This window comes from Trichomycterus rosablanca, chromosome 2 (assembly GCF_030014385.1).
Source record: "Trichomycterus rosablanca isolate fTriRos1 chromosome 2, fTriRos1.hap1, whole genome shotgun sequence".
Taxonomy (NCBI): domain Eukaryota; kingdom Metazoa; phylum Chordata; class Actinopteri; order Siluriformes; family Trichomycteridae; genus Trichomycterus; species Trichomycterus rosablanca.
In genome coordinates this window covers 27,850,694-27,877,845 of record NC_085989.1, presented here as the reverse complement: position 1 = coordinate 27,877,845, position 27,152 = coordinate 27,850,694, and the positions used below count along the sequence as shown (strand labels likewise).

The 27,152-nt window shown below is 38.7% G+C and overlaps 3 protein-coding genes across 4 annotated transcripts; 2 read left to right on the top strand and 1 right to left on the bottom strand.

Annotated features, from left to right (window-relative positions):
* Positions 1 to 53: 53 nt before the first annotated feature.
* Positions 54 to 5,108, top strand: fabp3 (fatty acid binding protein 3, muscle and heart). The gene is made up of 4 exons (XM_063013537.1): positions 54 to 211; positions 2,833 to 3,005; positions 4,716 to 4,817; positions 4,929 to 5,108. The coding sequence occupies exons 1-4, from the start codon at positions 139 to 141 to the stop codon at positions 4,980 to 4,982; spliced, it is 402 nt and encodes a 133-aa protein (XP_062869607.1). The 5' UTR covers positions 54 to 138; the 3' UTR covers positions 4,983 to 5,108.
* zcchc17 (zinc finger, CCHC domain containing 17) lies at positions 3,746 to 15,788 on the bottom strand. 2 transcript variants are annotated; one of them, XM_063013529.1, is made up of 8 exons: positions 15,561 to 15,788; positions 9,827 to 9,908; positions 9,685 to 9,742; positions 9,503 to 9,603; positions 8,687 to 8,778; positions 8,449 to 8,549; positions 5,888 to 6,003; positions 3,746 to 5,752 (listed from the first exon to the last, which is right to left on the bottom strand). In XM_063013529.1, exons 2-8 carry the CDS (start codon positions 9,899 to 9,901, stop codon positions 5,609 to 5,611), a joined length of 687 nt encoding a protein of 228 aa, XP_062869599.1. In that variant the 5' UTR covers positions 9,902 to 9,908; positions 15,561 to 15,788; the 3' UTR covers positions 3,746 to 5,608. The 2 variants fall into 2 exon arrangements, with proteins under 2 accessions (XP_062869599.1, XP_062869606.1); XM_063013536.1 differs by lacking the exons at positions 3,746 to 5,752; positions 5,888 to 6,003 and adding an exon at positions 8,090 to 8,262.
* An 86-nt stretch (positions 15,789 to 15,874) lies between these two features.
* On the top strand, positions 15,875 to 25,372 carry snrnp40 (small nuclear ribonucleoprotein 40 (U5)). The gene is made up of 10 exons (XM_062990614.1): positions 15,875 to 16,141; positions 17,849 to 17,978; positions 18,140 to 18,233; positions 18,496 to 18,661; positions 20,225 to 20,347; positions 20,464 to 20,584; positions 20,696 to 20,778; positions 24,832 to 24,893; positions 24,974 to 25,077; positions 25,195 to 25,372. The coding sequence occupies exons 1-10, from the start codon at positions 16,031 to 16,033 to the stop codon at positions 25,242 to 25,244; spliced, it is 1,044 nt and encodes a 347-aa protein (XP_062846684.1). The 5' UTR covers positions 15,875 to 16,030; the 3' UTR covers positions 25,245 to 25,372.
* Positions 25,373 to 27,152: the final 1,780 nt, after the last annotated feature.

Here is a 27,152-nt window from a genome sequence, read left to right as displayed (position 1 = left end):
AAGGAACAGCCGGTATAAATCAGCCAGTAGGAAAAGAGGTGAGTTCAGTGATACTCCTGCAGTCCGCATCCTCGCTTTTATTACACACTCGTTCATCTTCACGCTTGGTACATTTTGCCGCTTGCGCAGGTTGGAAAGATGGTTGACGTTTTTGCCGGCACGTGGAACCTGAAGGAGAGCAAGAACTTCGACGATTACATGAAGGCTCTTGGTATGTAACGTTATGTGTGGGTTAGTGTAGACTGCGTAAACGAAGTGTATAAAATGCTGATAGGGAAAGCCCTGAGGCGAGTGTGCCTTGATAAAAGGTTATTCTGAAGGACAGGGAGAAGGTAAGAACATGCAGGTACATGTGTGTATTGAGTTGGGTGTCTTTGGTGCAGGGAGGACCCCCCGCATCCCACCATTCTATCTGCTGAGAGCGCGCACCCACACACACTTGCACCGTTTCTGACCACGTGCTCACTCAATTGGCTTTATTCGGTTAGAGTGTAGCTATTAAACATAATCAGGGGCATCGTTTTTAATCCATTAGTTCTTAATCGATACCCACGTCGAAGTGATGAGTGCATTATAAAATATAAATCCTTAACATAATACAATAACAATAAATAGAGTAAGAAATGCTTTTAAAATAGCGTAGATGCTCTAACTTCAGGACAAGAGGGGTAAATTACTAACCTGTCCACATAAGCTGTAAAAATTAATCTGTCATATTTTTCTTTAAGTAATTATTTATTGGCCCACCACCATCACCCTTTCTTCAGAGAACCGATGAGATGTCAATGATGCACAGACACGCACACATACCAAAGCAAGGCTAGCACACTTCAGTCTATATAAATGCACACCACAAAACCTACATACATTCACCTAGTTTCACCAGCGTGGTCAATGTCATGGCGGATATGACCCCACCCAAAAACACTGAATCCATCGCAAGGCAGTAACATTGTACACGCTCTTAACCAGAGCCACTTACAGAAGTGCTTCCTCAGTAAACACGGGCAGTTGAAGAGATGCCAATCTACGTTCTGCATGTTTTTGAAAAGTAGACAAACTGGAAAACCTACAGAAACTTATGCTGATGCAGTGAAAACATGCCAGCCTCCTTGGTTATGGTGTCAACAAATCTGTCTACTGCATCTGTAGTAAATGTACAACTAATGCTAACAAGAATTTCTGCATATTTTCATAAACTAAGATTAATAACTTTTTGAAACCCATGCTCAATTTTTATGCATTCAGTTAGTTATTTGTACCATATTATCCTAGATTAGGGGTTGCCATAGAATGGAGGTGTCCGGTTGGGAACTGTGTAATCAGTTGTGTTTTTACAGTGTAGGAGTTAAGCTAGATAACCTTGTAAACCTACACTTAAGTTAGTGATCTGCAGCTACATAATAAAAACACTGCTAAAAGCATATGCATCTGGATCATTTTGATGTTTCTACACCCAGTAGTTACGTAGTTTTGTATAGACTGCATTACTGGTTTTTACCAGTCTATTTTCTTTACTGGAGTGCATTCCAAATCAGGCCATTAGGAATGACCTTTCACAGACCACATGTGACTACATGCGTAATGCATAACCTTAATTACTTTTTTTATACTAAAGAACTTTCATCTCTCATGTACTAAAACATTTGAAAAGATCATAAATTAAAGGTCATAATGGCACACACAGATGCATTAGTGTGATACTTGGGGGAACACGTGCAACAATTTCACAATTAAAAATAGTACATGTGCCACAATTTGCTATCTGGCATTTTGTAATAAATGTGTGGAAAAAAACTTGTTATTCGAGTCATTTGGTTAATGGAGAAGTGTGTGTGTGTAGGGGGGTGCAATTCATGGGAATCCAGTAGTGTTGCTATGAGGCTCTTAGAGGGCTCTGACGTTAATACTGCTTGTATTGACTTGACTCAGCTTTGTGTTGGCCTAGGATAGGGTTGTTAAAACTAACACATTTACTCCAGAAGCACTGCACTGACTCGCCTTGCACAGATACACAGGTTGACCAAAAATATATAATAATGAGCCAGCAAACTGCAGCATACTCACTAACTGAACAGCAGGGGTTTTGCCAGCATGAATTAGCCTGGACCAGCATGGAATTTATGCTGATATGGGTGGTTTCTAGGGAGCAGACATGTTTAGTTCATGCAGTAGAACGGGGGTGTATAGTGGTGGCCTTAAGGCAGGAAATGAGCTAGTGTGTAAATATGGTGACCAGCCTGCTGCAGGTGGTTTGTTTTTTTTTCTCTTTCTTTTTTTCCCTTATTCTCTCTGACCTTGAAGGACAAAGTTTTAAATTTAAGGCCAGTACTCAGCCATTCAGGCCAGTGGTCTTAACAGACTGAGACCAAAGATGGAATTTAGTTTTGGAGTAAGGGTCAATATTAACCCTATTTGGACTAGCATAGTATATTTGCAGAACAAATCGATATTCAGTGCTTGCTTTAAGAGAGTAAACTGGCACGGTTTATTTGACCTTTTTGACCGTTCCAGAGTTTGGAGTTTAGAGACGCGGTCACCCACTGTTAACTTATAAGTGTCAGTGGGAGGTTGTCTGCATGTTTGTATGCGGAAATCGGTGTGAATGCCTTGGCACACTTGAATTAAAACTGATTATTTCCTGTTACAGTGGATCATGTGAGTCAGAGTCCTTCCACAACACGTGCTTGTCATTTGATATGAGAAAGGACATGAGCTAAACATGAATGTCCCTGTGTACTTTTATAGCTTAGAGAATTATACAATGATGTATTTTATGTAATACTGACACTGTTTAGGTCTACATACAATGTTACCTTTTGTGTGTTCTAGGTGTGGGCTTTGCAACGCGTCAAGTTGGCAGCATGACAAAACCCACAACCATCATTTCCGTTGAAGGTGATGAAATCACGTTAAAAACTGTCAGCACCTTTAAGACTACAGAAATCAAATTTAAGCTGGCACAGGAGTTTGACGAGACCACTGCAGATGACCGCAAAGTAAAGGTATGTCCAAATGTGCATGTTATAAACAAGCTATCCTATGTCTGTGTTACACTTAACAACTGCTGAAAAGGTACTTTAAACATTGTTGGAAAAAAGCTACTTCAAACATTGTTGCTGCTCTGTCATCCTAAAGGAAAGCTTGAAATATTAGGCCATGGGATTTGGGTTGTGTCTATTTAATTTTGAGCAGCATTTATTATCAGCAACATTATTGTGTTGACTTGTCCATAGCAACATTTAGACTAATTTGAACACAAAGAATTGGTTTGGGCAACTGTGAATAAAAAGCCTATTTTACACTCAAACCATATATAATAACTGAGCTGTTTTAACCAGATATGGTGTGGCTTGGTGATGATGAAGCATGCCAACTGCACACACCATTTTCTGGTAGCACCCTTTCACATGAACGACATAGAACATGAGACGTGTCACAAACCGGTTCAAAATAATTGTTTATCAGGCATGTTGGGACTTTGCCTAATGGCTCATTTTTTAAGTGATTCACTTACAAGGTGCTCAAATGGCACAGCGCCATTCTATTACACTATCCCACCACTGCTGAGCTCTAGGTTTGAATTCCAGCTGTGCTGTTGGCTGGTCGGTGTCTACACCGACATGATTGGCTATGTCTAAACCAGTGGTGGCTAAAGCTCTGTGATTGGATTGACGCCCTGTTTACTGAATTACTGCCTTGCACTTAGTGTTTTCTGATAAAACTGGACCCACTACAGCATTAATCAGGATTAAACAGTTTATTTAAATGAAATGCCTCACTTACCAGACCACAAAGCACTATAATTCATAGGAAATTAAAATGTACATTTTATTAGTTTTACATGGCGATGATGCATTATCTGCATGGACCATGTACTGTGTCTGAAGGAATTAAAATTAGACACAGCCAGAAAGCGGTGCTTGTTTGCATTGTAACACAGCAGATTGGAGTGCATCACTTCTCCATCTGTAAGCTTCAGCCTACTTGCTGTGGACTGTATTTGTATTATCCAGTGCAGTGTTATTATTCTAGATGTTTTTCTGTAATATTAATCTGTAATGTTACTGTGCAGATATATACTTAATAAAGTCAGTTTTAACTTCACATGATGCTAAACTACTAGGTAAAACACAGGTAAATGTACATGTAAAATTTGGCTTGTTTAAGTGCATTCAGTAGCATACCTTTACAAAATTCAATGTTGTCTACATAATTATTTCTATATTTCTGTATTTTTATTTACGCATTTTTTCAAATTTTCCCTTCCGATCTAGTCATGTCAAGTTACTTGATTGTATTTCACCTGTTGCAGACCTCCTGACCAAGGAGGGCCATAACTAACACGCACCCCCTTTGGCACACACTCGGTAGTTGATTGCTTCTTTTCTTCTGCTCGAGGCAGATTCATCGGGATCTGTATTGTGCACGTAGTCACATGCCAATTTCTGTTATACCATCTCTGTGCAGGTGCCATCAATCAGCCAGCAGAGGCTTTATTTGTAGGAGTTGTGAAAAATCCCTTTGGCTCCCCCCTCCACCGGACAAGCCAATTATTGTCCGTATTAGTGCCCGGCTGGCTGATAGCAGTGCTGAGACTTAAACTTGTAGGTTTGAAATGTCAGCACTGGTTTTTACTGTTGTGCCACCAAAGTGCCCTCTTTACAGTATTATAAAAAAAATTCTCCCCAACCCCCATCTTCTTTCCGTTTTAGTCTCTAGTAACACTTGACGGGGGTAAGCTGGTTCATGTTCAGAAATGGGATGGCAAAGAAACAACACTGGTCAGAGAAATTGATGGCAACAATCTCACACTGGTAAGTATCGCTTGTGTTTAAGACTTGGTTCAGGACCCTGGGCATAAAGGGGGGGGGGGGGGGGTTCTTAATTGTTTGCTAATTCAAATCATTTTGCATTCTCTTTGATAGACACTAACTCTGGGCGAGGTGGAGTCCAAACGATACTATGTGAAAGCAGAGTGAAGTTCTTCCTGCTATCCTGATTATGTTGCTGCTGAAAAAGCCATCTTGTGGTTAATGCTTAACGGTCCATGTTTCTTTGTACCATATCCAAATAAAGTAAAAATCAGCTTTACACCCCCAAAACAAGTTATTGTACATCTCGTTCTTTTCTAAAAGCAATGTTCTTTGGTCCATGTGAATGCAACATGTGTCTATTGTGTCATGTAGATTCCTAACCTTAAAAAGTGGGCCACAAAAGTCATGTGGTGTGCCTATACTCAGCCTATTTATACCAGTCAGTGTTTCCAGCAACGTTTCCAAAGCTGTGAGTATACCAAAATGCTGCATCTTTGTTGGGACTGTCCTGTATATCTAATTTAAGCATGTTCTCATAGCCATGTCATGTGTGTTCTAATTTAAGCTTGTGACTGACTGTCCTGTGTCTTAGTGGGTAAGGGGGTCATGGAGGAATAACCTTTTTCACTGTTCACCTCTAGAATCTGACCTCTCTGCACTGACATTCATACGTTAGTTACACTCTTCAAAAATGACATTTATTCTTAGCTTTTAGAAAACTGAATACAACGACTAATAAAACAAACTTAACAGACAGAAATACAAAGTCCATAAGCCAGTGTTCACAATATTCACTTGTGTGTTTTGTGTTTCTTGTGCTTTTTCTTTTTGGAATGTGAATGGGAGTGTCTTGCTTTTTTAGCATCTTCGCTGTCGGAAGATAATCTCTCCCTCTTTCGTGTTTTCTTTTTCTTCTCCTTTTTGGCCTTCTTGTCCTAAAGGAACATAAGAAACCAAATTGAAGTTGAAATCGAATAGTGTAGAAAAATAAATGTCAGATGCAACAAAAGACAACTGTGCAGTGTAAATCTGTGAGCTGTTAGAGGTAATACAAAGGGGTGTGTTCCAACCTTCTTTTGTTTCTGAGGCTCTGATTGGACTGTCTCAGAGGTTTGTTGTTCCTCCTCTTCTGGCACTAAACTGTACTGAAGCCCTGGCTGTGAGAAACAGTCCTTGGCAAAGTGACCTAAGAGCAAACAGACCATTTGTGACCAGGTGTCATGACATAAAACAATTTATATTTAGGTTAAACCAGAAATACAATTGAGGGCGTACAGGTTTTCTGCAGTTTTCCCCACCAACACAGACTTTCCTAGTGTCATACAGCAATATTCATCATTGATTTAAGACAATTTAAATAGAAAATCCTAAAGAAAAGGCAACACCTGCTATCTAACTACATGAATTTGTTAGCAACTTACATTTGTTTTAACCCTAGTGTAGTTTCAACATTCTGTATACCTCCTTTGTCCTAATGACCCATCTTCACTTAATCCCTAAAATAAAGCAGCTTTGAATTTTTGACCCTAAATCTATTTTGTATGAAGAAACAAACTGCCATTCACCACAACCTTGAATATCTTTGGTTAATAAATTTAAGTTTATAATAAAGATTGTTTAGAGGTTAAACAGTGGTTTTAAATGAACTTAAGCAAACACAAGGTTAAGCATGGGGTTTTAATGCCCTTTTTAATTTTTTGAGAAGCGTTTGTTTCTCAAATCGATAGTGAGGTCACAATAATTGTAAACATCATGAATCCCTATAGTGGCTACATATTTAATAATAAGTTCAGTTTACTTCCATGGCTTTGCCAGTGAACAGATATAAATCCAGTTGCAATGTGAGCGGATTGTTCCTAAGTTAAAAGGTTTCCAAATCTTCACCATGAAACAACTAAGACCACATGTTGCAGACGTAAGTTGAATTAATTCCAAGATCCGAAAGCCAAAAAAAAAAAAAACATGCTGTCCATTTTTATCTTACATAACACTGTTTGATGATGTCGGTTATCATCATTAGCAGAAAAATTCATGGCAGGGCTGCAATTCAGAAATCTGAATGAAACACCAGGACCACTGGTCTGATAAATTCTTTCAGATGAAGAAATTGTGGTAAAAGGTTACTCATGTTTGGAGGCTAAAGGATGTTCATACAGAATGTGCATGGTTCACAGGACCAGGTGCATTGTATGTACTGTATGTATCAGAATGATAATGTCATCATACGTACTGCTAAAACTATTCAACAGTAGTTTTACACACCTGCAGTTTAGTGTCTTTCCTGATATCTCCAATCACCAGATTAAAAGTTAATTGATTTCTTAAGTTTCAAAGTTTTAAAGCACAAACTGCAAAGTAGATCTCAAACTCCTTTTTCCCTCAAATAACTTAAAATTTTTTCTTGGAGAATGCAACTCGGGGTTAGCCAGACATTGTTGTTCAACTTTTGTCTGACCTCACCAGTGCTTTTTTAAATAAATATGCACAAATTTCCAGACACCTGTATTAATGCCCATGGTTCTGAAATAGGGTGTCAACCAAGTTTATATTCAGGTTTCCACATACCTTTGGCCTTTAAGTGTCCAGTTTTATTCACCCTGAAAGCAATGTTTTATAAATGAAACATTGCTCTCTGTTTTTTTTTTTTACATATTTAACTATTACAATGTACTATTTAACAATTTGCCACAAACATAATTTTTTATCTTGACTGTATTGTAGGTCCTGTTTAACTGGCAGTCAGGGTTAAATGTGTAATGTTAGCCACTAGCCACCAATTCCCTTATGTTTCATGTCCAGTTACCAATTGTTATTGCAGCTAACCTGATGCAATATTTTTTGGCTTTCATGTGCAACAGTGGACTAAATAATTTCTGTTAAGTTTCAGTGTGCTAATAGTACCCCACCCCTGTGACAACAGAAATATCATGAACACTTGGCCTGTGCTTGTAAAAATTGGAAATACTTACGAAAAGACTAAGGAAATACTGTTATTTATCCATCACACTGTTAACTTCCCTGATGAGCAGATAGGCCTAAGTGTCAAAATCCTTTGGCTCTTGTGTTTGATGTTGAAAATGGCAAAATAACCTTACATTTAACCTGTATATAAGCAATACAACCAATAAAATCAATGCAACAATTCTGCACACAGTTCATTTTCTGGCTGTGTCTCAAACCACATCCTCTGTGATGAAAATTGTGTGTAATGATATGGTAAATTGCATTTTGTTTCCCTGGAATTACTGGGGGAAATTTAGTAACATACCCTGGATAGTATGCCAATCCATCACAGGGCCTTGGCCATCCCTTCCTCAGACGTAGCCAATCGGGGATTCAAGAACCATGGATCCCAGCCACAGTGGGCTCCGGTAATTTACCACTGCACCAGTCAAGCACTGCAATATGTAAATGTGTGCCTTAACTGCCAGGGCTTCCTTAAGGTCTGTTTTAAAAGGGGTAGTAAATAGTCAATTAGTCAATAGACAATTATTAAATAAGTCTGACTTACATTAAGACACTGCAGTGACAAACACCTCACAAAATACCTAATGTTTCTCCAGACAAGTAATATTTTTTTTCCTCACTTCACAAACACTTTCATATATTTAGTGGGTTTGGGAGTCCTTACCTGTACACCCACACTTTTTGCAGGTAGTGTTAAGCACAGCCTCTAATGTGATTTTCTGATTTGTGTGATCCCGGAAATGCCTTCGTCTGCGAGCATCTTGCCTGTATGCATACACACACAAATACACACAATGATTTAATGTTAAAGGTATAAACAAATGAATAAAACTGTACATACAAGTGAATACTAATTTATAAATATTTCTCACATGTACATAGTATAACGTAGGACTACTTACTCAGCCATCACATTGTTGGGATCTAGGTCTCGCCCTGTCCCTTGATTGACAGACTTCATGGAAAAAGCAAGTTTGACTTTATCATCAGTAATCTGGCACAAAAGAGAAACAGTAAGAGGCACTGTTAAAAGTATGAACTGTTAGTCACTTGTAATGAATCTTTACTTATCGGACATTAAGTCCACACTAGCACAGATATAAAAAATAAAAAAACCACATTGGAGTCAGTGCGCTTTTCAAAAGTTTATCTTTTTTCAGTGAAATCCAAAAAAATTATTAAAAAAATGTCATGCTGGGCATTCACAGATGCCTGCTGCATTGTGTTCTTTACATGTTTACATGCTATGGTTGAGTGAAGTGGGTCGAATCCCAAAAAAAGTTTCCTCCCCCATCTTCAGTGCATTACATAAGGAACAACACTAGGTAGTAGTGCACTATGTAACCAATTTGATGCCAATTAGAATTTGCTAACAAGCTGCAAAACAGTTTGTTTTCATAATTCATAAATATTTATTTTGGTCAATGTTCAAACTGAACAAGATTTTATGCTAATTATTTAAAGGACTTAGATGATCTTAGAGGAATTTTTACATGTCCAAACTAAAATGCTAAATCAGTGTTTTTAGATGTATTCTTTTTTTGTGAAGCAGACTTTAAAACACAGCTTTCTGAGTTGTTGTAAGAGAAAACCTTGTTTTCAAATTAACCCCATGTTATTATGGAATAAGCCCAAGTTCATTTAAAGGGTGCAATACATTGTGCCACCAAAACATTTCCTTAAAACTGTAAATTGGAAGTTTGCACTTAGTGATGTACCTCTCTGCCAATGACTTTAATCCAAACCTTCTCCCCAACATCAACCATTTCAGCGGGCTTATCAACCCGAGAGGCAGACATGTCATTCTTATGAACTAGACCTGTGAAAACACGTTAGTCACTTACAACCATAGAGAAGCATTTGAAATTTGATAAACAGTTTAGAAATGTCATCAGCTCACCATGTTTCCTGTATCCTGGGATCTTAACAAAAGCTCCATATTCAGTTACAGAAGCCACCTATAAAAGAGAAACAGAAAAGGTAAAAGCACCAGTGTGTAGTAAATGAGCTCATTGTCTTGTTCAGATGCTGTTAGTACTGACCTCTCCTTGTAGAATGCTGTATAGCTCTGGTAGTCCATCCAGGCCAGCTGGCTCTCTACTCCGATCATTAGCCATGGCAATTCTTAACAGAAACAACTACTATTTACTACTAATATGTCGTTAATGGAGTATAAAACATTTAATCTGTTAGATTAAACCAAAACCCACCTTATGCCATGTTTATTTGCTATAATTAACATGCTCATACAATGTTCTACCTACAATCTTTTATCCTCCCCCCCCCTCCCCCCATAATGTTATTTCTAATCTCCCTATTGCAACTTCCTCCACTGCTTGAACCACCCTCATCCTGACTGAGGAGAGCCACAGACTAGCATGTGCCTACTCCGATACGTGTGCAGGCGATGACCGCTTCTTTTCACCGTCCAGAGGTTACCTGTATATACTGCAAAAATTCATGTTGAACTTGATTAAACAAAATATTACTACCATTCCCAAAAAAGTGCATGGCAATACCTTTTTTATAACAATTGTGCATGTCAAGGTCAGGAATAAATTGAATGTTGGGCTGATGGTAGTTACTCATAGTACATGTGTACATAGTACATCCTGCTTTCTCTAGGTATGTTCTACAACATTATATTTAAATGTAAATGTATTTGTTTTCAAAAAAATTAAAAAATATCATTTATCGGGGCCACTCAGGTGGCGCAGCGGTAAAACACGCTAGCACACCAGAGCTGACATTTCAAACTCGTCGGTTTGAAACTCAGCTCTGCCATCCGGCAGGCTGGGCGGCTACATGAACAACGATTGGCTGTTGTTCATACAAAGTGGGAAGCCGGTTAGGGACCTCATAACTGATGCAATTACGACCTCTGCTGGCTGGTTGATGGCATCTGCACAGAGTCAAAGAATAATGCATTGATCAGGGTAAGGCTCTCCATACACAAAGCTGATCCGCATACGAACTCGCCTCGTGCAGGTGAAAAGATGCAGTTGGTATTGCACACGTGTCGGACGGGGCGTGTGACAGTCTCGCTCTCCTCAATCAGAAGTGGATATCAGCAGCAGTAGAGAGAAAGCATAATGCAATCAGGTAATTGGATACGACTAGATTGGAAGGAAAATTAGAAAAAATGCAAATATATACAGCCGAAAGTTACGAACAGTTCACCATACGAACATTTCGGGTTACGAATGATCTTTTTCAACTTAACGTACAAATATATTTCAAATTACGAACCGAAATTCGCGAAACATGTGACGTCACGAACAAGTCGACTCAGATCGTCTCTCTCTCTCTCTCCCTATTATATATATATATATATATATATATATATATATATATATATATATATATATATATATATATATATACTGTGTATATATATATATATATATATATATATATATATATATATATATACAGGGGTTGGACAAAATAACTGAAACACCTGGTTTTAGACCACAATAATTTATTAGTATGGTGTAGGGCCTCCTTTTGCGGCCAATACAGCGTCAATTCGTCTTGGAAATGACATATACAAGTCCTGCACAGTGGTCAGAGGGATTTTAAGCCATTCTTCTTGCAGGATAGTGGCCAGGTCACTACGTGATGCTGGTGAAGGAAAACGTTTCCTGACTCGCTTCTCCAAAACACCCCAAAGTGGCTCAATAATATTTAGATCTGGTGACTGTGCAGGCCATGGGAGATGTTCAACTTCACTTTCATGTTCATCAAACCAATCTTTCACCAGTCTTGCTGTGTGTATTGGTGCATTGTCATCCTGATACACGGCACCGCCATTGGATGCACATGGTCCTCCAGAATGGTTCGGTAGTCCTTGGCAGTGACGCGCCCATCTAGCACAAGTATTGGGCCAAGGGAATGCCATGATATGGCAGCCCAAACCATCACTGATCCACCCCCATGCTTCACTCTGGGCATGCAACAGTCTGGGTGGTACGCTTCTTTGGGGCTTCTCCACACCGTAACTCTCCCGGATGTGGGGAAAACAGTAAAGGTGGACTCATCAGAGAACAATACATGTTTCACATTGTCCACAGCCCAAGATTTGCGCTCCTTGCACCATTGAAACCGACGTTTGGCATTGGCACGAGTGACCAAAGGTTTGGCTATAGCAGCCCGGCCGTGTATATTGACCCTGTGGAGCTCCCGACGGACAGTTCTGGTGGAAACAGGAGAGTCGAGGTGCACATTTAATTCTGCCGTGATTTGGGCAGCCGTGGTTTATGTTTTTTGGATACAATCCGGGTTAGCACCCGAACATCCCTTTCAGACAGCTTCCTCTTGCGTCCACAGTTAATCCTGTTGGATGTGTTTTGTCCTTCTTGGTGGTATGCTGACATTACCCTGGATACCGTGGCTCTTGATACATCACAAAGACTTGCTGTCTTGGTCACAGATTCGCCAGCAAGACGTGCACCAACAATTTGCCCTCTTTTGAACTCTGGTATGTCACCCATAATGTTGTGTGCATTGCAATATTTTGAGCAAAACTGTGCTCTTACCCTGCTAATTGAACCTTCACACTCTGCTCTTACTGGTGCAATGTGCAATTAATGAAGATTGGCCACCAGACTGGTCCAATTTAGCCATGAAACCTCCCACACTAAAATGACAGGTGTTTCAGTTATTTTGTCCAACCCCTGTATATATATATATATATATATATATATATACACACAGTATATACACACACACACACACATATATATAGTACACATATATATATATATATATATACACACACACACACATATATACACATATATATACATACATATACAGTGTATATATATATATATATATATATATATATATATATATATATATATACACACATATATATATATATACATATATATACACACACACATATACAGTATATACATATATACACATATACAGTGTATCACAAAAGTGAGTACACCCCTCACATTTCTGCAGATATTTAAGTATATCTTTTCATGGGACAACACTGACAAAATGACACTTTGACACAATGAAAAGTAGTCTGTGTGCAACTTATATAACAGTGTAAATTTATTCTTCCCTCAAAATAACTCAATATACAGCCATTAATGTCTAAACCACCGGTAACAAAAGTGAGTACACCCCTTAGTGAAAGTTCCTGAAGTGTCAATATTTTGTGTGGCCACCATTATTTCCCAGAACTGCCTTAACTCTCCTGGGCATGGAGTTTACCAGAGCTTCACAGGTTGCCACTGGAATGCTTTTCCACTCCTCCATGACGACATCACGGAGCTGGCGGATATTCGAGACTTTGCGCTCCTCCACCTTCCGCTTGAGGATGCCCCAAAGATGTTCTATTGGGTTTAGGTCTGGAGACATGCTTGGCCAGTCCATCACCTTTACCCTCAGCCTCTTCAATAAAGCAGTGGTCGTCTTAGAGGTGTGTTTGGGGTCATTATCATGCTGGAACACTGCCCTGCGACCCAGTTTCCGGAGGGAGGGGATCATGCTCTGCTTCAGTATTTCACAGTACATATTGGAGTTCATGTGTCCCTCAATGAAATGTAACTCCCCAACACCTGCTGCACTCATGCAGCCCCAGTCCATGGCATTTCCACCACCATGCTTGACTGTAGGCATGACACACTTATCTTTGTACTCCTCACCTGATTGCCGCCACACATGCTTGAGACCATCTGAACCAAACAAATTAATCTTGGTCTAATCAGACCATAGGACATGGTTCCAGTAATCCATGTACTTTGTTGACATGTCTTCAGCAAACTGCTTGTGGGCTTTCTTGTGTAGAGACTTCAGAAGAGGCTTCCTTCTGGGGTGACAGCCATGCAGACCAATTTGATGTAGTGTGCGGCGTATGGTCTGAGCACTGACAGGCTGACCCCCCACCTTTTCAATCTCTGCAGCAATGTTGACAGCACTCCTGCGCCTATCTTTCGAAGACAGCAGTTGGATGTGACACTGAGCACGTGCACTCAGCTTCTTTGGACGACCAACGCGAGGTCTGTTCTGAGTGGACCTTGCTCTTTTAAAACGCTGGATGATCTTGGCCACTGTGCTGAAGCTCAGTTTCAGGGTGTTGGCAATCTTCTTGTAGCCTTGGCCATCTTCATGTAGCGCAACAATTCGTCTTTTAAGATCCTCAGAGAGTTCTTTGCCATGAGGTGCCATGTTGGAACTTTCAGTGACCAGTATGAGAGAGTGTGAGAGCTGTACTACTAAATTGAACACACCTGCTCCCTATGCACACCTGAGACCTAGTAACACTAACGAGTCACATGACATTTTGGAGGGAAAATGACAAGCAGTGCTCAATTTGGACATTTAGGGGTGTAGTCTCTTAGGGGTGTACTCACTTTTGTTGCTGGTGGTTTAGACATTAATGGCTGTATATTGAGTTATTTTGAGGGAAGAATAAATTTACACTGTTATATAAGCTGCACACAGACTACTTTTCATTGTGTCAAAGTGTCATTTTGTCAGTGTTGTCCCATGAAAAGATATACTTAAATGTGAGGGGTGTACTCACTTTTGTGATACACTGTACATACATACATACATACATACACATATATATATATATATATATATATACTGAGCGAACATTCGCAGTGGACGGTGTTTTTCCGGTGTTTTCAATATTATAATGTCCCCAAATAAGGTGCAGAGAGCGCAGAGCTGAGAAACATTACATTTGTTATAATTACTCCTGCCAGTAGCTGTCACTGTGTATCAGACAGAGGGGGCAGTGAGTGAGAGAGAAGAAGGAAACCACTGTGTAAAATATTCTTTCTTTCGTGCAATTACACCTACAAAATACAACACTATTGAAATAAAGAAGGAGACAATAGAGAGATATGAGAGTTATTGTTTCTGGTAGATACATTTTATAAAAAAAGAAGGAAATGTATTATGGTGTATGAAATGTGATGTATGTGTTTTATGTACAGTAGTACTGTGTATTTTTGTTTATTATTGTTTATTACAGGAATGTCTATTCTATTATTAAGATTTAAGGGAAAATATTCTTGTATTTATAACAAAAAAGAGCATTTAAGACATTAGAAAGGTTAGGTAAGGGGGTGGTTTGGGAGGTCTGGCACAGATTAATTCTATTGACATTATTTCTTATGGAAAAAAAATAGGTTTAACTAACGAACATTTTGACATAAGAACAGCCCTTTGGAACCGATTAAGTTCGTAAGTCAAGGGTCTACTGTATGTTCTCATACAGTAGGACTTTTATTTTGAAATAATACACGTGTAGTAAGTTGTAAAACAAGTTGTACATGTCATTAAACAACTGAAACTTTATAATATTGATTTATACATTTATTCATTTAGATTTTCTCATAAATTGTGACAGTACCTATACTGCAGAACTGTTTTATGTAACTTTACTACTACACTCTTTAATGCATTTTCCGCTTCGCTCACTTTTTAGACGCTCCCTTAGTCCTTCAACGCACATGAACCTTGCATTAAAAATCGCTAACTATGAATGAACTGAGGAGCTTTTTCAAATAAATGTAAAAGCTTAGTTTTCCTTATTTAACACAAAGTGAGTTCATGCAATTCTATGTTTATTGGCTGAGCTCGAGAAGAAACTCGAATGTTAGAAGAGTGTCCGAAATAAAATGAACTTTCCAGTTGCGTCACTTTCATGAAAGCTGCAGAACAGAACCGCAAACAGGACTGTGTTAGAAAGTGCACACGTCTACACAATCATGTCATTACAGGAGCGTTTCCACCTACCAGCTTTTTTCACTCTGTGTTTCTCGATCTGAGCTGTGATGGTCCAGGATTTTCCCTTTTAGTTGCAAAAAGAACAGCGTGCTTTTAAATAGCTCACTTTCTAACGTTACTAAACACAGACCGCTACAAATTATTCACACTTCAATTTACACTCCAGCACAACACTGGTGATCGAAATGATTTACAAACAATTAACTGCAGTACAGACATGTTTGCATCCTAACGATTGTATTCCGGTTCAAGAGCTCATGCGTAAGGAAAGCAGCCAATAAGACTCCACACAAGACTCACGACCCAATGAAAGGCTTCGGTTCGAGCGGAAGTGTTACAGTTCAGCGGTGAAGAGAGTTTTAATGGTGGATGGCGGACCGCTCTGTTACTACACTTTGATATCACGAGTGAAACTGTAATCAGTCAATACTATTCTAGTCTTTATTCTTTCTGTCTGCTAAACCGAAGTTCCTTAAACAATGATTGAAGCGGTGAAGCGGGCGGCGGACATGGCGATCGTCCCTGCTGCTGTGAAGAGACCGAGAACTGAACTGGTGGCCGCGGCTCAGTCTCAGCAGCTCTCCACCACGGTACTAACTCCATTCATTCATCTGCTTCACAATGTGCACATGAATTAATGCTCGAATTATAAAGCAATAAGCCACGAGAGGCCGTACGTTACTGTGATTTTAGCACGGGGATGACGTTTTTGGCACGACGCGAAGCGGAGTGCCTAAAACTTCTTTCCCCGTGCTAAAATCATAACAGTAATGCACGGTCTCGAGTGGCTTATTGCTTTTATAAAACGGCGGTCAACATAAAATATAATAAATACAACAATGTTTAATTCATAAATGTATTTATTGTGTATAAACTTACAATAAAGCATTCTTCCGCGACGCAAAATAGTTCGTTTAACAGTGTTGCTAGGCAACATGAGGGCGAAAATAACATTAACTTTCTCTATTCAGTGGCGTATTAATATGGAATGATGTGAGGTGGTCCTAGGTGTGCGTTTATCGGGGATTTTACAACGGCTTCGAACGCGGCTCAGCCAATCAGATTTTAGGACCGGAACTATCCGTTTTATAAAGCTGCTTTTATATGAGGGGGTCGCTAACAAACTACACTAGCTTAAAATGGTTCAGCCTGTAAACTGTTTTTGTATTTAATCATCATAGTTTATTTACCCAATTGATCTATTAAACACAGCACACAATCAAAATCAAAAGTTCATTTAAAAGTAACTAACATAGAAAAAAAATGCTTATACAACACATTACCTTGCCAGTTTTGTTGATAGTCAGCAGCTGTGCAGGGAAGTGATAATTGCGACTGTTTTACTTTGACTTTACCCGGATAAACACACGCGAAATCTTTGTCAGGTCAATCACTATGATAGGAAATGTGCATTTAAAATACGCTATATTGCCGAACGTACTTAGACACCTGACCATGAGCTTGCCTCATATCCCATTTCATAAACAAATGCTATTAGAGTGACCTAAATAAGATTTGCAGCCATAACAACAGCCACTCATCTGAGAAGTATGCCTGTGGGAATTTGTGCCCGTTCAGTCAAATGAGCATTTGTATGGCATCAATTGATGTTCCAGTTCATTTCAAAGCTGCTCAGTGGGACTGCGGGGTCTGTGCTGGAGTTTCTTTAAACCAAGCTTTTCTTTATGTCTTCATAGACATTGCTGTGTGCACAAGGGCACAGTCATGCTGGAACAAGAAAGGGCCTTCCCTAATCTGTGCTGCAAAGTTGTAATTGATTTATTACACCTGTTTGTTAATTGTTGTGGCTGAAGCACAATAATTAGAAAATTAGAAGTGGTTCCCCAATACTTTATATAGTAACCAGTTATTGTCTATCCTGAATGGATCTAGAGGCTTTGGCGTGTAGGCCCAGAATATTTTCAGAAAGCCCACAAAAAATGTATTAACTCTTTTTTTTTTTTTTATGCATGTGTTACAAACATTTACATTTTCAGCATTTAGCAGACGGCTTTATCCAAAGCAACTTGCATTACAGTTACAGTTGAGCAATTGAGGGTTAAGGGCCTTGCTCAAGGGCTCAACAGCAGCAACCTGGCAGTGGTGGGGCTTGAACAAGCGACCTTCTGATTACTAGTCTAGTACCTTAACCACTAGACTACAGCTTGCCTTTGCCATTGAAAAAATACATATCCCTTACAGATGTAATGAAACTTTTACTTTAGTTTCAGTGATGACATTGATATGTTGTATGATGTGTTGAATTATCTTTAAGTGTGTATTTTGTGTTGTGGCAGGGTCCTCCTCGTAGCTCCAGTTTGCAGGCTCCCATCATGTTGCTGTCTGGTCATGAGGGTGAAGTCTATTGCTGCAAATTTCACCCAAATGGAACCATGCTTGCTTCTGCAGGATTCGACCGTCTCATCTGTACGAAATTCCACTAATTACATTTGTAAAATCCATTGTTTTATTTTACATTAAGTGAAATTGTGAGTCTGCTTTAGCTAGAGTACCTATATTATTATTTATTACTGTCCTGATGTTCAAGGAGCTGGACATTTCTTAATTGCTGCTGTTTTTCTGTGCAGTGTTATGGAATGTGTATGGAGAATGTGAGAATTTTGCCACACTGAAGGGCCACAGTGGAGCTGTGATGGAGCTTCATTACAATATAGATGGCAGGTTTGAATGCTTAAGACTGTCTTTAATTCATTATTCTAAAGTATACACTACACTATATTTACATTGATTAGGTAATTTATGCTTACATTACATTATGTACATTTTATCCAAAGAACATGATGCAGGACAATGTCCAAGCAGTTTTGACCAAGACTCATTCCTTGTGTTTTAGTTTTTACTTAATGTATTAATTTTCTTTTTTTAAGAAGCATGATGACATATAACATAATTTTTCAGCAAAAAAATGTGTTTTGTTTTCCAGTTACCTTTTCTCAGCTAGTACAGATAAGACTGTATGTATGTGGGATAGTGAGACGGGTGAGCGTGTAAAGCGTCTGAAAGGCCACACATCCTTCGTGAACTCTTGCTTTCCTGCTCGCCGAGGCCCACAGCTGGTCTGTACTGGCAGTGATGATGGAACTGTTAAGGTAACACACAACTAATAAAGAAGGATTAGTAAAAAAAAAAAGTACTTTTTCTTAAGTTAGTGGTGTACACCAATAAAGTTCAATGAATTTTGTTTAAATGTTCTAAATATGAGTGGTTATACACAGCAATGTTTACATTTATTACAGAAATCTCTGTTGCACACCAAAACATACTACTTTAGTACAGGTGTGCTGAATTATGTTGGATTAAACTTATACATACAGCAACATGAACTATTAATTTGGTGACGTAGATTCTGTAATGTAATTTAACTTTGTGGCATGGTCTCCTTATACTTTAGTAACTATAATTACCCCTGGTGAAATCCTGGTGTCCTTATAAATAGGGCTAGTTCACTGCACCGTTTAAAAATGAAATAGAACAGCTGTCTTTTACCAAGGTCAGGGAGAAAACCCAATCTTCTACATTTTGCTGAGAGGAAATTTGTCTGGATTGTCAGATGTAATTTAAATAGCACAAAAAATGCCTACCAATTATTTGAAGTTGCTGAAACATGGGTGAGACTGTTCAGTCGAACACCAAGGGCTTAAAGGCTTCCATCAACAAATTAAACTTTTGACTTAATCTCTAATCCTTAATCCTGACCTCACAAATGATCTTCTGAGTGAATGGGCAAAAAATCTCACAGACACACTCCAAAATCTTGTAGAAAGTCTTTCTAAAAGAGTGAAAGCTGTTATAGCTGCAAAGGGGTGGAGTGGGGACAAACTCCACATTAATGTCTATGGATTTAGAATAGGTCATAAAATCTTCTGTAGATGTAACATGTAGGTGTCCCAATACTTTTGCCCATATATTGTAGGTTTATATGATGTAGGCTAGGACAATTCAAGGGGAGTGGATTGATTATGACAATACTTTACCTACAAGCTATTGGATTTGAGCAAGTCCCACAATGTCTGACCTAAAACACCAGCCATTTATTTTGTCTTAAACGTCTATGTAAAAAAGAGACTGTCACAGACGTTGATCATTAAAATGTGTAATCATTAAATTTTGTCCTAATGACTTGCAGAACCGATTTGAAAATAACAAAAATGTTCTTTTACAATAAAATATCACAAAATTATATTGCTATTGTAAAAACAATTTCAGTCCCACTAGTCATGAGAGTGTTTTTGTCTCACAGATTAGAGCAGGGTTTTTGAGTTGAAAAAATGGATTGCAGAGAAAAATAATAATAATTAAATAAACTTGTACGCGAATGCCCCCTCGTGGAGGCTTTATTTGTTACCTGGGTTGTGTAAAAAATTATGGACAAAATGTGGGTGGCTTAAAAAGTAAAAAAAAAAACTAAACTAGAGAATTATACAGTTTGGTACTGTATCTAACAGCCTGCATTTAAACCAATGAATTAAAAGCAAGTGTTCAACTACTTTTGGTTTTTTTTCCCAGTATATCGATTTCATATCCATTTCTTATAAATATGAACAAAACTCAAATATGTATGCATAAACAATGATGTGTTTTAAACAAATTCCTATTTTGTTAATGCACACACATTTATTAGTGAAGAACTAACAAAGTGAATGTGATTTCAGTTGTGGGATATCAGAAAAAAGGCATCTGTTCATACGTTTCAAAACACCTACCAAGTCCTAAGCGTGACCTTCAATGACACAAGTGATCAGATCATCTCAGGAGGCATTGATAATGACATCAAGGTAACATATAAATGGTGCACATAACACACAATCTAGGAGTGCAAACATGTTTGTAGTACATGGATGAGCATGTATGTTTCTTACTTTGTTTTTACTTTACATGTATTTTTGTCCAGGTGTGGGACCTGAGGCAGAATAAGCTGATTTACAGCATGCAGGGACACGACGACTCAGTGACAGGACTCAGCCTCAGTTCAGATGGATCTTACTTACTGTCCAACTCCATGGACAACAGTGGTGAGTGGATGCAGCAGTGCATGGGAGAGAACTGGCAGGATGTAAATGTTGTAGAAATGTCTAGTTCTTTTAATACACCTTTTAAGGTCATTTGTCCTTTGTGTGGTGTAGTGCGCGTTTGGGATATCCGACCATTTGCCCCGAAAGAGAGATGTGTGAAGATCTTCCAGGGAAATGTCCACAATTTTGAAAAGGTAACCTACCCACTCTCTCAAAGTTCCCCTGAATAGTAAATACTGAATATTATGTAAAATATTTTCTAAAGTAAAGTGTTTAGTGAAACTGCTTTAATACAGAAAAGCACAAGACACAAAAAAAACACAATAAAAACTTATCAAAAATAAGTACACAATTACTGGCACCCTTTGTTCAGTTTGAAATGACAACATCCAACTAACCTGTGATTATTTAGAAGTTAGACTCACTTGTCCCCACCTTGTCAGTGCTCACATGACTTTAATTAATTCTTTCATTGTTACACATGGAATAGTCAAGAACCTTTCAGGGTGTGGTGTAAAGAGGAAAATGAGAGAAAGTTATAAAAGGTGGTTTGAAATTTTGCTTTTCAAAGAACTTCATGCTAAGCTTGAGACATCTGAAGTGATTGTTTCAACTTGTACCATACTGCACACGCTTAACAAAACAAGGCTCTATGGGTGAGGCCATGGAGAACAAAACTGCTTAAGGAAAGACATAATAAAGAGCGACTTGACCTTGCCAAAACTTACATAGACAAACCATAATACTTCTGAAAAATGCTGTATGGACAGATGAAACCAAACTAGAGCACTGTGCCAATGCATACCAGTGTTATGTTTCTAGACCAGTGGTTCTCAAACTGTGGTACGCGTACCACTGGTGGTACGTGAAGCAGCATGAGGTGGTACGCCAGATAATCTCGGAAAAGTAATTACATGGACCGAAAAAATAAATCATTTAATAATTATAAATAAAAAATAATATGAAACAAAATGTGTAAATTACTAATAAAATCTGTTTCAAAGTTCTTATAATTCTGTTTTAATAAAATCAGTTTAATTAAAACAAGTTGTATTTAAACGAATGTGTTTTTAAAAATATTCGGGGCTACGCAGACACCGTACTTCATTAAGTCTATACTTCACGTTCGCAGTTTCCATCTCGAAATTTCCGAAACGTTATCAGTAAAGTTCTCAGTAAAGTTATCAGTAAAGTTATCAGTAGCTCTCTCGCTTTTGTCAGAGCAGATCTGTGGAGAATGAGCGAGCGACACGCACGCACACACACACACACACAGAGAGAGAGCTAGAGCTAGTAGTATAATGACAAATAATTCAGAAATAAACTATAAACTTGTTTAATTAGGTTAAATCTGATTATTTTATTGTGCTTATGTTTTAAAGCAGAATCAAACTCAGTCACATCTTTGTACAAGAAAGGATTTTTCTCAAACTTAATGAAATGCAACCACAGTCTGTCTCTTCCCTGTAGTTTTTTGCCTTTTGAAATTAATCTTTCTTATTTAAGTGATGTTTGAATTAGGCCTACATTTAATGCAAATTTGATGTTAATATCGGGGATGTCTTAGTTTACCTAGCAGCGCGAAGATTCACTTTTTGAATGGCTCTTTAAAAGGAACCAAGCCAAAATACCCGGCTCCTGTCAAGAAGCCATAATTCCCATCACTGCCTATATATATATATACAGTGTATCACGAAAGTGAGTACACCCCTCACATTTCTGCAAATATTTCATTATATCTTTTCATGGGACAACACTATAGACATGAAACTTGGATATAACTTAGAGTAGTCAGTGTACAGCTTGTATAGCAGTGTAGATTTACTGTCTTCTGAAAATAACTCAACACACAGCCATTAATGTCTAAATAGCTGGCAACATAAGTGAGTACACCCCACAGTGAACATGTCCAAATTGTGCCCAAATGTGTCGTTGTCCCTCCCTGGTGTCATGTGTCAAGGTCCCAGGTGTAAATGGGGAGCAGGGCTGTTAAATTTGGTGTTTTGGGTACAATTCTCTCATACGGGCCACTGGATATTCAACATGGCACCTCATGGCAAAGAACTCTCTGAGGATGTGAGAAATAGAATTGTTGCTCTCCACAAAGATGGCCTGGGCTATAAGAAGATTGCTAACACCCTGAAACTGAGCTACAGCATGGTGGCCAAGGTCATACAGCGGTTTTCCAGGACAGGTTCCACTCGGAACAGGCTTCGCCAGGGTCGACCAAAGAAGTTGAGTCCACGTGTTCGGCGTCATATCCAGAGGTTGGCTTTAAAAAATAGACACATGAGTGCTGCCAGCATTGCTGCAGAGGTTGAAGACGTGGGAGGTCAGCCTGTCAGTGCTCAGACCATACGCCGCACACTGCATCAACTCGGTCTGCATGGTCGTCATCCCAGAAGGAAGCTGACGCACAAGAAAGCCAGCAAACAGTTTGCTGAAGACAAGCAGTCCAAGAACATGGATTACTGGAATGCCCTGTGGTCTGACGAGACCAAGATAAACTTGTTTGGCTCAGATGGTGTCCAGCATGTGTGGCGGCGCCCTGGTGAGAAGTACCAAGACAACTGTATCTTGCCTACAGTCAAGCATGGTGGTGGTAGCATCATGGTCTTGGGCTGCATGAGTGTTGCTGGCACTGGGGAGCTGCAGTTCATTGAGGGAAACATGAATTCCAACATGTACTGTGACATTCTGAAACAGAGCATGATCCCCTCCCTTCGAAAACTGGGCCTCATGGCAGTTTTCCAACAGGATAACGACCCCAAACACAACCTCCAAGATGACAACTGCCTTGCTGAGGAAGCTGAAGGTAAAGGTGATGGACTAAACCCAATTGAGCACCTGTGGCGCATCCTCAAGTGGAAGGTGGAGGAGTTTAAGGTGTCTAACATCCACCAGCTCCGTGATGTCATCACGGAGGAGTGGAAGAGGATTCCAGTAGCAACCTGTGCAGCTCTGGTGAATTCCATGCCCAGGAGGGTTAAGGCAGTGATAATAATGGTGGTTACACAAAATATTGACACTTTAGGCACAATTTGGACATGTTCACTGTGGGGTGTACTCACTTATGTTGCCAGCCATTTAGACATTAATGGCTGTGTGTTGAGTTATTTTCAGAAGACAGTAAATCTACACTGCTATACAAGTTGTACACTGACTACTCTTAGTTATATCCAAGTTTCATGTCTATAGTGTTGTCCCATGAAAAGATATAATGAAATATTTGCAGAAATGTGAGGGGTGTACTCACTTTCGTGATACACTGTATATATATACACTGTAGGTGGTACTTGGAAGTTTTGGTTTGACAATGGGTGGTACTCGGTCTAAAAAGTTTGAGAACCACTGTTCTAGACGATAAAATGAAGCCTTTAAAGAAACATGCACCCTATTTACAATGAAACATGGTGGAGGATCCTTTATGTTGTGGAGCTGCTGCTTTGCTGTGTCTGAAACTGGATGCCTTGAATGTGTTATAGGAACAATGCAATCAAAGGATTGTCAGAGCATTTTAGAGCAAAATGTGCTCCCAAGTGTAAGAAAACTAGTTTTGAGTCAAACAGATTGGGTCCTACAGCAGGACAATGTCATAAAGCACACACCCAAAAGTGGATGTGACACAAAGATGGTATACAAGAAAAAATGATCTGTTTTATAATTGCTAGTAATGAGTCTTGATCTAAATCAATGAAGAAAGCTGCAGTCTGCAATTGGGAACAGGAACCCTGCAACAATCAAAAGCTTAATAGAATTGCAGTGGAAGAAACTACCAGAAGACAGGTTCAAGAAGCTCCCAAATGGCTAGAAAAAATTTTGAAGGCTGTCATTGTTGTCAAAGGTTGTGCAACCAACTATTAGTGAAAGGTGCCTTTCATCCTGTCCATTTCTTTATCGTTTCTTTTTTTTAATGACTTCATGTTGATAGGCCAACTTCTTGTTGTATTTGAACATGCTATTATTGCTATTAATATTCTAATGATACAAAGTTGAAGATAATGACTTTTTATAAATAAAACCGAGGCTGCCAATAATGTTAATCACAACTGTATCTCTACCAGCAATCCTTAAAGATGACACTTAGTGTTTGGACAGATAGTGTTCTTCTATTCTTAAAACCCACACAGGCTTCAAGAGGCTAAAATGTGGCTCATGAAATTTTACTATTGCTTAAAAAAATGCTCGTTATTTTTATAGATAAAATTGCATAGGATGCACGTGTTTATGAGTTTCTTTGTTCTTAGAATTTGCTGCGATGCTCATGGTCACCAGATGGCAGTAAAATAGCGGCAGGCTCCGCTGACAGGTAAGAAAGCGTGTGTATGCATGTGTGTACGATGATATGAATGAATACTGTATGACTGGCTTTGCGTTTTTTGTTTATAGGTTTGTGTACATCTGGGACACTACCTCTCGTAGAATCCTCTACAAGCTTCCTGGTCATGCAGGATCGGTCAATGAGGTGGCCTTCCATCCAGAGGAACCTGTTGGTAAATATGCATAAAATTTTTGTTTTTCTTTGCAATTTCTTAATTTCATAGCCAGCACATGACATTTGAAAAATATTATGGTGTGCTAATTAAATTCTGTTTTTATTTCATTTGCAGTTCTGACTGGATCCAGTGATAAGCGCCTTTACATGGGGGAGATTCAGTAGTGAGAGGGAGAGAGAAGGGGGGTGGGATTTGTTGGGCTTGAGCTTGGTGATATGGAGGAATTCATTTCTGTTTGACCGTGGATAAAATGTGCTTTTCTATTATTTTAATAAACCAAGTTTTGGAGAAATGCATTTGTGTGTTTTGTCATGTTCCCACACTCCTGCTAATCTGGAAAAGTCATTGTTGATTTTATTTTCTAGACATGGACATAAAACAGTAAAAGTCTCGCTTAATATATATTGAAGCATACAATTGTCCAAAATGTCCTGGTATGCTGAGGGGTTAAGATTTCCCTTCACTGGAACTGCCATTTGCCAAACCCAGACTCATTTATCAGACTGTTCAACCCCGCTCTGTAACTTTACGTGGTCTGCCACTTTATGGCTGAGTAGCCAACCTTTACTAAACTCTTCAATTATACCACTCTGAGTTGATCATGGAATATCTAACTCTTGTTGAAATGGTGGCATCCTATTACAGTACCACACTCAAATTCAGTGGGCTGTTTAGAACAACCCATTCTTTCACGTGTTTAAAGGCAGACTGCATTTTAAACACCTGTGGCAATGAAACTAAATGAAACACGTGAATTCGGTGACTGAGGTGTGTCCCAATACTTTTGTCCATATAGTGTATATCAGCCAAAACCAATGATATTTGCACAATCAGCAAGACTGAGAATTGTGTAAATGAAACAAGACTGGATGTCCTGTAACCCGTTTCTACTGAATTCAAATAATTCAGGTTTTTTGTCAGACCCCAGTCCGTGAGGGGCAAGATATCTAACCAAGTGCTAAATTTTAATGGTTTATCTGTGACTTTTTGTTCAGTTGTAAATACTGTGGGCATTGCAATAGATTCAGATCTTTTTTCAATGCATGTACTAGTATAATTACAAGAGTTGCTTTCTTTCATCTGTGGAATATCTCCAAAAGAAAAAATATATTTTGTTTATGACACCCAAAACTGATGGGGTTGGCAACCATTTTTGGACCACATGCTGATTTACAAAAAAATATGCCAATTAAAAACAAAATTCCTGCTCTTGGCTGGCAGGAGTAAAACATAGTGTGGTTCAGCTACTGAGACCCATCCACCTCAAGGTCTAATGTGTGGTGCATCCTAAGATGCTTTATTTTGCTTTCCACAGTTAAAAAGTTTAATTACCTTCAGTTTGAACCACACTGGCCATTCTTTTCTGACCTTGCTTACCAACAAAGCATTTCCATGCTAATAACTAATGCTTTCTGGTTGTTTTTTACACAATTCATTGTAGACAATAGACAGTTGATGGGAAATTTAAATGAGTGATGAATCTTGTTTTCTGCTGCATCATGCAGATAATATGGTCATAATTCAGCATATAAAGCATAAAACCATGAACTCAACCTGCTTTGTGTTAACAGACAAAGCTGGTGATGAAGCAATGGTGTGGGAAGTGTTTTCTAGGTACACATTGGGTCTTTAAAAACAAATGAGCATGATTTGAATGTTCGAGCCTATCTGAATATTATTGCTGACCATATGCAATTCTGTTTAGCCACATTTTACATAGTATAATGGCTACTTCCTGCATGACAGTCTATGGTGTCAATAAGTCAAGTTACATGTACATAAATTACCTCCCTAGTCACCAGATAGAGCCAACAGAGCCTTTGTAGCATTAATGCATTTTACTAAAATGTTGATTAAATGATTAAAGAATCACCCATGTTTAGAAGAAATCAAAGCAGGGGCATATCTCTCCTGGAATCAAAGAGGACCATTGCCAAACTGTCACCAAAAAGTGGGAAACAATTTTATTTAGCTCTTAGCAATTTGTATGACTAAAATACCTGAATTTAACAATTAAGAGCGGTTACTAAATAATGTAAATGCCAGAAATGGTTTTATTATGTTTTTTTTTA